The 9423-nt window shown below is 57.7% G+C and overlaps 2 protein-coding genes across 3 annotated transcripts; both read right to left on the reverse strand.

Annotated features, from left to right (window-relative positions):
- Positions 1 to 6: 6 nt before the first annotated feature.
- Dnase2 (deoxyribonuclease II, lysosomal) lies at positions 7 to 2959 on the reverse strand. The gene is made up of 6 exons (XM_005381036.2): positions 2664 to 2959; positions 2371 to 2551; positions 2209 to 2287; positions 1208 to 1372; positions 916 to 1113; positions 7 to 524 (listed from the first exon to the last, which is right to left on the reverse strand). Exons 1-6 carry the CDS (start codon positions 2756 to 2758, stop codon positions 124 to 126), a joined length of 1119 nt encoding a protein of 372 aa, XP_005381093.1. The 5' UTR covers positions 2759 to 2959; the 3' UTR covers positions 7 to 123.
- Positions 2960 to 3412: 453 nt separating this feature from the next.
- Klf1 (Kruppel-like factor 1 (erythroid)) lies at positions 3413 to 6958 on the reverse strand. Of its 2 annotated transcripts, none has more exons than XM_005381037.2 (3): positions 6830 to 6958; positions 5410 to 6211; positions 3413 to 4272 (listed from the first exon to the last, which is right to left on the reverse strand). In XM_005381037.2, exons 1-3 carry the CDS (start codon positions 6914 to 6916, stop codon positions 4097 to 4099), a joined length of 1065 nt encoding a protein of 354 aa, XP_005381094.1. In that variant the 5' UTR covers positions 6917 to 6958; the 3' UTR covers positions 3413 to 4096. The 2 variants fall into 2 exon arrangements, with proteins under 2 accessions (XP_005381094.1, XP_013367694.1); XM_013512240.1 differs by having other exon boundaries at positions 4112 to 4328.
- Positions 6959 to 9423: the final 2465 nt, after the last annotated feature.

Consider the following 9423-nt stretch of genomic DNA (forward strand, 5'->3'; position numbering starts at 1 on the left):
AAAAAAAAAAAAAAAAAAAAAAAAAAAATCGCAAGTCCAGCATTGGATGTAGCTCAGTGTAGCGCACTTGCTTAGCGTGCACAGACCCTGGGATCCATCCCTAGCACCACAAAAAGAACAAATTCAAGTCCAGACTGGTTCCTGAGCCTTTGTTCTTTGCTCTCCTGCCTTCCTGCCCCTGGGGTCACCCTCACACGGCTTGAAAGCCTTCACCAGGGGCTGGAAGGCCTTCCAGAGGACCGGCAGCTGGGCGCACAACGTGCCCCCGCCCCGATGCTCCTCTCCATGGTTCCGATTCATATCACCTACGCAGGCCCACTGCTGTCTTGGGGCCACACACCACTTGGAGTGGTCCTCTGTGGAACTGAAGGTTGGCCCACCCGGCCCAGGGAAGCTTATCTGATTGACATTCAGAACTTTCCAGGGACCAGAGCAGTTGGATGGCAGGATACCTGGAGAATTTGGCCAGAATTGAACCTGTAGGTCTGTGCCAAGAGCTTCTGCCAACCAGCCAGAGTACAGATCTGCAGAGAAAGGAAAAAGTATAGGCAGAGGCAGGGCCCCTCTACAGATTCCCTGGGCCAAGTCCCTTCTCAGAGGTCAAAGGTCAATTCTCAGCGGCTCCAGAACGGCATCGAGAGTTCTTACCAAATCCCTTGTATGCCTTGCTTCATTCATAGCAATCTTTAAGGGTGGTTGCCCCCACTTTTTAGATGAGTAAACTGAGGCTCAGGTTAAGTCATATATCACACTGAAGCCAATATGTGCATCCAGCTGTGTTGCTTGTGCGCCTCTCACATGATTATGGCTTCTAAAGTGACCTGGTCCCTGTCCCTGGCTTGCCCTAAGCCCCACACCCACCAGACAACCCCTCTGCAAAGGAAGAGCTTATCATCGCTCAGCCACCCAGCTCACCATCTCCAAACTTTCCAGCTTTGGCAAAGCTCTGGAATTGAGCGCCTGCCTGTGAGGTGAGCGTTACACTGCTGTTCCAGGGTTCCTGGCGAACATGTTGGCCCTGGGCCACAGCCATCAGGTCAGGGAATTTCTGGGCAAAGATGCCATCCAGCCGGTGGTCATAGACAAAGGGGAAGATGTAGGCCAGCTGCCTGCCTGGAGGGCAAGTGGAAGAGGAAGCTCGAGATCATATCACTGCCACTTCTCATCCACCGATCCAAGCCGCGCCCTGGCCCCTGACTCTACTCACCAATCTTTGTGAACTCAGTGAAGGGAAAAGACACACAGATTAGGGTCTGCCCGTTGTGTTGGGCACTGTGAGGCCAGTTGTATGCACCAGAGGATAGAGGTGGCGGGAAGCGTGGCACGCTGTGGACCAGCCAGAAGCCCCCTTCTTGGTCCAGGAGCACGATGCCTGCAGCAGAAGAGGGAGGTGTGGAGGGGTGCTCAAGACCTTCCCCTTGAGCAAACTCATCAGCAAACAGGAACACCCTCAGTCTGCAGGGGACCTGGACAGGGGACTGATAGGAAATATGTTCAGGCTTGTCAGACCCCAGAGCAGGTCCCCACACTCTATGCACGTCAAAAGTTACTTTGGAAGCCTGAAATAGTGGTGTGTGCCTTTCATCCCAGCACTCTGGAAAGCTAAGGCGGGAAGATTGAAAGTTTGAGCCCAGCATGGGTTTAGGAAGACTTTGTTTTTGTTTTTTTTTTTATTGTTGTTGGTTGTTTGTTTTTGTTTTGTTTTGTTTTTGTCTTTTTGAGACAGGGTCTTGCTATGCAGTTCAGGCTGGCCTTGAGCTCACTTTGTAGCCCAGGCTGGTCTCCAACTTGCAGTGATCCTCCTGCCTCAGCCTCCGGAGTGCTGGGATTACAGGCATGCGCCACCGTGCCCATCTGCTGGTTGTTTGTTTTGTTTTTTGGCTTTCTGAGACAGGGTCTCCCTATGTAGCTCATGCTGGCCTTGAACTATGTAGCCTAGACTGGCCTCAAATTCTTCCTGTTGATCCTACCTTGTGCACAACCACGCCTGCTTTTAGTTTGAGCCTCCCTTTTTAAAAAGAAGTGAGAATGGGCTGGGGATTTAGCTCAGCAGCAAAAGCGCCTGCCTGGCAAGCGCAAGGTCGTGAGTTCGGTTCCCAGTACCAGAGAAAAACCAAAAAAAAGAAGTGAGAATGTAGCCCAGTGCTGGAGCTGAATCCAATCGCTGGGACCTCAAAGCCCTTTTGGAGCCCGAAATCAAGATCTCACCCTTCGAATGCCCATGGCTGGAAACGTCGGCAGCCCAGGCCAGTTCGGATGGCTGGTCATTGTACAGCAGGAAGGCGAGCTGGGGGCAATGGATGGGCATCGTGAAGGCCCCCCTGTGGCAGAGCGCCCCAAACTCCCTCCCAGGTCCGGCTTGCTCCCCACCTGGCTGGCGTTGGCCCGATACAGTGGCTGCAGGCTGCGGCCCAAGGCACCCTGGGAGCTGTTGATGAGCCCCACGCCATCGCGCCAGCCCCCCAAGCTCCCGTCCAGGTAGCGGTAGCTCAGTCCCCTCCACGCCTCATTCCCGGGGCCACTCCGGGCCGGCAACTTATAGATCACGAACCTGCAGGGTGGGAAAGCACGGGAGGCTGGAGGGGAGAAAAGGGCCAGGCTCCCCGCGAGGCGCAGCGACCCAGCGGTTCCCCGCCCTGCCTGCCCTGCCCGCCCTCGCTCACCAGTCCACAGGATTCCCCGTCTCCCCAAGACAGCGCAGCGCCCCGCCAGGGACCCACAGCAGCGCGCCCAGCAGCAGTGCCACCAGGGAGACCATGTGGCTGCGTGGAGGAGCCTCTGTGTGTCGGGTCGCGGGAGCCGGTCACGGGGGCCGGTCACGGGGGGCCAGTCACAAGTCCCAGACGCACCTACTTCCTCAAACTAACCCAGCAGCCTGGATGGGCGCGAGGTAAGAACTAGCCCACGGAGTGGGGCCGTGATTTGCACCGCAGCCTCCGGCACAGGAGGCGGAGCTTCCTTCCGGCCCACAGGCCCCGCCCCTTCCAGGCCCAGTGCAAGCCGACTCCACTCCTGAGAAGCTTCATCCTGACCTCGCCCCTTATGGCCAAGTCTCGCCTCCGATTGGCCTCCTCGAGCCCCGCCTCCGTCCCGCCCCTCTGTGGCTAATAGGGATGCCAGCTCTTCCTTAGCTTTTGAATCCGGCACGTTTGGTTTCTTTTCCTTTCATGGCTTAGAACCTGAGCCAAACTCTCGTTATCTTTGCTCTCTTAAGGGGCACTCCAGGTCCTCCTCCCTTTCATTTTGCAAGTCCTGAGCTCCCCCTGAACTAGCCAAGGGGTCACTTTGCATTGTGGCTGGGCAAAGGGTGATGAGGCTTTGGGGTTGGGCTGAGGGTTTGGTTTGGTTTGGTTTGCGGTACTGCGGATTGAACCCAGGAGTTTTGCGCTGAGTTATGTCCCCAGTACTTTTTTAATTTTTTATTTTGAGACAAGAGTATCGCTCAGTCTCTGGCCCAGTTTCCCAGAGTGCTGGTATTGCAGGCGTGGACTAGCACACGAGGCTCCGGCTTAGTGCTCTTAAATGGAGGGAGACTCGTGAATGACCCTGGGTTCGGAGCTAGACTCCCTACGCTTTTGGTGGAGTAGGGGAAAGGGGAGTTTTCCTGAAGAAGGGAGGGGACATAGGAGGTTGCCCGCCCGTTCCCGTATACCCTATATTGGTACAGCCTCCTCCCAATTTGCAGCACCCAAAACCCAGAGTCATGCCAACGCTGAAGCTTTATATGGGAAGGGCGTTTTGGGGGACCCATAACCATTGATGTGGAGCCTTTGCTGACCCAGGCTCCGGGAACGTCTCCCCCTCTCTCGCCCTCCAGAGCTGCCTTGGCGCTGGTCTGAGGTTCCTTCTGAGCCTGCTGATCTGGGGGTCATTGTGGCCGTCAGAGTTTCCTGCGTGGCTCCCTGTAGCTGGGGACATGGGGGGGTTCCCGTTGTAGGTCCTCCAGGTCTCTCTGAGTCACTTCTGGATCTTGCGGTGGAGGAGGCCGCGACTGTGGACGTGAATCCAAGCAAGGGTCTGTCCTTGGAAACCGGCCCTGCACCGGTCCCTCCTCGCTCCGTCCTTGCCCCTGGCAGGACCCAGCCCCGGGGCGGGGTCACAGGTGCCGCTTCATGTGCAGAGCCAGGTGGTCGGAGCGCGAGAAGGCCCGTGGGCAGAGCTTGCAGCGGAAGGGGCGCTGGCCCGTGTGTTTCCGGTAGTGGCGAGTCAGCTCGTCAGAGCGCGCGAACCTCCAGCCGCAGCCGTCCCAGGAGCAGGCGTACGGCTTCTCCCCTGAGGGGCAAGGGGCACTGAGTGCCAGCGAAGGACCCACCGCATCCCTGGGGTCCCTGCATGTGAAAGACCCCACTACTCAGTTTGGGCCACGACTAGGGGAGGCAAAGGGGCATCTAAGGCGCAGAATTTAAGGAGGCACTAGCTTTCAGGGCCGGGCCTACCCAGTGACCTGGACCCTTCTTCCTTGTACCTGCAGCTGGGGCACACTCTCTCCTTTCCTGGGCCCAAGCCCGTCCTCTGCACCCCTGCCCGCCCCACTTCCCGCACCCTAGGCCCTTGCACTTGCTTCCATCTACTGCCCCACTCCTGCTTTCAGTCCGGTCCTGTTTCCAGCTCCTTCCTTAAACTAGGGGGCCCTCCAGCTGCTGCCCAACCTTGCCCCTGGCCTAGGTCTCAGAGCCCCCAAATCCTCTGTTTCAGGCCCAGGCTTGGGCCTTTTTTTTTGGACAGGTTTCATTAAGCTGTTCCGTTGCCCAGGATGGGCTTGAACTTGAGATCTTCCTGCCTCGGCCTCCCAGAGTGCCTACCTCCTATGTCCTCTGCCAAGTTTTCCCTCTTACTCTTTTGTCCTGTATGGATGTCTGGGACCCATTCTCAACAGATGCGGCCTCTTGCCTCACCGCCAGAGCTTCAGCCACGCCTTCTGCATTCTGGCCCCACCTCCATGCTAAGCAACCAAAAGTCTAAGCATACTCCTTCCTGGCCATGGCTTCCGCGCCCCTGGCATTCCAAGCTAGCACCCTCTCCGAAGTCCCTCCTTTGGCTCTGCCCCCTAAGCTACTCGTCCCGCTTTCTACTCTTCCTTTGGCTCCGGTACTGAAACTCTCTGTCCCCATCCGTCTCCTGCGTCGCTGCCCTGAGGTCTGGGTTTCCCCGCTGAGCTTTTTTTTTTTTTGGTTTTTCTCTGGTACCGGGAACCGAACTCACGACTTTGCGCTTGCCAGGCAGGCGCTTTTAGACGCTGAGCTAAATCCCCAGCCCCTCCCCGCTGAGCTTTTAGAAACCCCTACGCTCACCCAGCCGCGTCCCTTGCTCTGCGACGTCTGGACCCGGACTTTGCCCTTGGCCCCGCCCTTCCCGTTCCCTGGCTGCGCCTCGCTCGAACCCCTTCCCGCGCGGACCCCGCCCCCTTACCCGTGTGCGTGCGCAGATGCGCCTTCAGGTGGGAGCTCTTGGTGTAGCTCTTGCCGCACCCCGGGTACGCGCACGTGTGCGCCGCCTGCCTCTTGCGCGCCCACGAGCGCCGGCTGCGTTTGTGGGAGGCGCCTTCGGCGATCACGCCGGGGTCTCCCGCGGTTCCCACGAGTCTGGCTCCCACTGCCCCGGCCCCTAGACAGCCCAGGAAGGAAGGGGGAGCGGCGGGGCTGGGCGAGGGCGCCGGGTGCCTGCGGAAGAGCTGGAAGTGACCCTGGTATTGGGGCGCCGGGTACAGCGGGGCGTACCCTGGCAGCAGCCCATAGGGGGCGCCCGAGGCCGCGGGCAGTGTAAGCCCGGCCGGTGGAAAGAAGCTGCCCGCGGAGCCCCCCGCCGGCCCCGGGTACACTGGATGCAGCGCCAGGGCCTTGGGCTCGGGGCTGGGACCCGGGGCTGCAAAGGGGTCCGAGGCCCGCACCCAGCCCGCTGGCTCCTCGGGTCCCAAGAACCCCGGCACCGGGCCCGGGCCGCCCGCATAGGCGCCCAGAGTCTCGGGGGGCGGAGCGTACTGCACCCCGGTTGCCTCGGTAGGGCTCAGGGCACAGGTCCGGGGCGCTCCGCCTGGGTCAGGGCTTGGGAAGCTGCTGAGGAAGAGATCCAGGTCCCAGGTGGGATCCGCGTCTCTGTCGTCGTCCTCGTCCTCCTCGGGGGCGTCCTCCGACTCCGGGATCACGTGAAGGGGCGGCCCCATGGGGTCCGGGGGACCCGGGCCCAGGTCCTGCGCCTCATCCAGGCGCCACCACTGCGGGAGGGAGCGCGGGCTTGAGGCGTCCGCAGATACCGGGGCGCCTCGCCCAGGACCGGCACGGCCCAGGACCGTGCGGGCCGGACACCCCGAGGGGCAGTCTGGCCAGAGGCTCCCCAAAGGAGTCTGGTTTGCCTGTCTCTCCCCACACTGCCTCGCTCAGCTCAAGACAGAGGTCGGTCAGGTCTGGCTGGAGACAGGAGATAAGACTTCCATTATCTGGACCCACATTCAGGGTGGGGGCAGGGATGGCTGAGGGGAAAAAAAACCCCAGCCTTGACTCAGTTTCCCCCAGACCTTCCCCCTTTTTCCCATCTCCCGATTCCTTCCTGAACCTTGGATTTCTCCCAGGCACCTTCACCATTTCCTTCAGATAGCTGGGACATGGTGCCCCTGAGCCTACACCTATAGGGGGTTTAGCAGAGAGCTTAGCTTTTCGTTACAGAAATAGGCCACACCTAGGAGCTCGGACCCCTAGGCTACCCGTCCTCCAGACCACGCTCAGACCCCTGACCTGGACGCATGGGGGACCCCAAAGCAAGATGCAGGCCCAACTGCCAAGCTTGACAGTCAATCCCTGGCTCCCTGGCCCACCTGGCCCCCTCCTGACAGCACCTTAAGGAAGTCCTCTGGGGTGTCGGGGCAGGGCCCCAGGGTGGTCAGCGTGCTGATGGAGGGCAGGGCAGTCTCAGCGGTGGCCATGGCTGGAAGGTGCCCACCCGGGCCTCAGGCCTCTGCTCCCGTGGCTGCCTCGTGGGCTCTGAGGCTCAGCCGGCCCCTTGGAGGGCTCCTCTCTGCCCTCAGCTGATTGGCTGCAGCTCCTGATAAGGCCCAGGCAAGGCGGGGGGTCACCACTTCTGGGGAATAGATCTCAGCCTGTTTAGAACTGGGCCTTAAAGACAGACCTATATCCAAGGCCAAGTCAAGATGTCAGGGGTTGGCAGGTCCTGGGGCGGGGGGGTCCAGGAGCCAGGTAAACACAGGCAGAGTCCCCGGGGAAGCACAGGTGTGGGGGCCTGCTCTCAGTTTACCTTCCCGGAGAAGGGGTGAGATGCACAGGGAGTATCCTGGGAAGGAGCTGTGGGACCCTGTATCCCCTAAGTGAGGCTGTACAATTCTACCCCTCCCCAAAAGACAGCCACAAACGTGCTGATGGCGGGACTTGGCACGAACTCCCTGCAGCGCATTATCAGCCATGCCAGACGCTGGAGGCTGCTATCAGGTGGGGGCCCCAGCACAGCCAAAGCTCTGTCCCCTGGTGAGTGGGAGGGCTGGGGGTTGGGTCTGCACATTCCTGTGGCTTTAAATTGCCTGGTTGTGAACTCCGAGGGTCTGAGCCCCTCAGTGGGAGCGAGCCCCGGCCAATTAGCCCACCACTGCCTACCCTGGAGCTTCCAGGGACACCGTGTGGGGAGCGAGGCTGGTGGCATTACAGCTGCTGCAGGAGATGGGGACAGGGTGACTTTCGATCACCAAGGCAGCACCTGACCTGCAAGAGACTCATACCCTGGCCCTGGCTGCTGCTGGATTTGGGCCCCATATGCACAAGGACCTGATGTTCTAGTAGAGACGCCTCAGCTCTGGAGGCCTGAGCCCGAGGCGGGGGGCATGGACACGTATTGTAGAGACATAGCTCACAGCCACACACAGCCATGCAGTTGAGTGGCACAAGTTGCTGGTCCCTCAGCCACACAGACCACAGGACCTCTGCATATAGATAGTTGCCCCTCGGTACTCACAGGGAGTTGTGTCAGGACCCTCATGGATACTAAAAACTGTAAGTTCCTTGTATTAAATGGCACAGTATTTGTGTAGAATCCATGAACATGTCCCTGTAGACTTTAAATCAACTTCAGATCAGGTGTGTGTGTGTGTGTCTGTGTGCACAAGCGCGAGTGCTTGTGAACACCCATGTGTGGTGCTGAGGACAGGCAGGGCCTTCACACTGAGCTGCATCCCCAGCCCTTTTCATTGTTTATGGTGAGACAGGATCTCACTACGTTGCCCAGGCACTTCCTGAACTTTCCATCTTCCTGCCTCCACCTTCTGAGTAGTCAGGGTTACCACCATGCCCAGCTCTCTAGAGTAATTATAAGACCTAATACACTGTAAGTGCTATGTAAATAGTTGTTATACTGTATTGCTTAGCATAACAATATAATAGCCATGAAATCCTGAGCACACAGAATTCATAATGACAGACACTGCTAAAACAGTCGCACTGTCCCATTGGTACACTTTGGCTACAGGGGACTGCGTCTCCTACGGACATCTCTCATAGAACCTGACAGTGGAGACGTCTCTTACACACCCTCAGCTCCTTCCCCACATGGGGCACAAATCCAGAAGCAGCCAGGCCCAGACACAAGGCGATTCCTGGATATATTCTCCTATTTGTATGTGTGTGTGTATGTGTGTGTGTGTGTTTTCTTCCAGTACCAGGAATCAAACTCACGACCTTGCGCTTGCCAGGCAGGCACTTTGCCACTGAGCTAAATCCCCAGCCCTTTTATTTTTGTTGTCTTGAGATAGGGTCCTGGTGTATAGTTTAGGGTGGCCCCAAATTCACTGTGTAGCCCAGGCTGGCCTTGAACTCATGGCAAACCTCTTCCCTCAGGCCTCAAAATCCTGGGATTAGAGGCGTGTGCCACCACATCAGGCTATCCTCTAACTACTGAAGATGCAGTCACACAATCCCATCAATCACTTCGATAGCATCAGACACAACATAAAATAGGACCATCTACTCATCCCAAGTAGGTGTATATGATAATATAGCTGCATACATAGCTGTACATCATCAAATCAGAATTCCACACAGCTCCATGCAAAACCGACTCATTGCATGGGTCACACCGCCTGCCGCTGACACAGTATGTAATTAAGGCAGATAATCACGCAGATGCCATTGTCCACCCATAGAGGGCGCACCCCTCAAGTTCTGGCAATTCCCTTCAAAGACATCCTGATTGATGGTCGAGAGCACACAGCTGCATCCAGACATCACAGACACACAATCGGAGTTAGTGTGCTACACACATGTCACATAAAAAGACCAAAAGATGTGTGCTGTGGGGAAAGGGAAGAGCACAAAAAGTAGGGGGGAAACCAGCTTGATGCAACCATTAGGATAGCTACAATTTTTAAAATGGGAAATTTTCTTTTCCAGTATTGGGGGTCTGAACCCAGGGCTTTTGCCCTGCTTTTTT

This window comes from Chinchilla lanigera, unplaced genomic scaffold, assembly GCF_000276665.1.
Source record: "Chinchilla lanigera isolate Chin_1 unplaced genomic scaffold, ChiLan1.0 scaffold00014, whole genome shotgun sequence".
Taxonomy (NCBI): Eukaryota; Metazoa; Chordata; class Mammalia; order Rodentia; family Chinchillidae; genus Chinchilla; species Chinchilla lanigera.

Excerpts from the sequence above, each read along its gene's own strand:
- Klf1 (XM_005381037.2), bottom strand. The coding sequence starts at position 6,916 with ATGGCCACCGCTGAGACTGCCCTGCCCTCCATCAGCACGCTGACCACC. Across the intron at positions 6,212-6,829 it reads CCCCAGAGGACTTCCTTAAG|TGGTGGCGCCTGGATGAGGC; the intron begins GTGCTGTCAGGA and ends TCCCTCCCGCAG. Across the intron at positions 4,273-5,409 it reads GCATCTGCGCACGCACACGG|GGGAGAAGCCGTACGCCTGC; the intron begins GTAAGGGGGCGG and ends CTTGCCCCTCAG.
- Dnase2 (XM_005381036.2), bottom strand. The coding sequence starts at position 2,758 with ATGGTCTCCCTGGTGGCACTGCTGCTGGGCGCGCTGCTGTGGGTCCCT. Across the intron at positions 1,373-2,208 it reads CAGCCATGGGCATTCGAAGG|GCATCGTGCTCCTGGACCAA; the intron begins GTGAGATCTTGA and ends CTTCTGCTGCAG. Across the intron at positions 1,114-1,207 it reads CACTGAGTTCACAAAGATTG|GCAGGCAGCTGGCCTACATC; the intron begins GTGAGTAGAGTC and ends CTTGCCCTCCAG.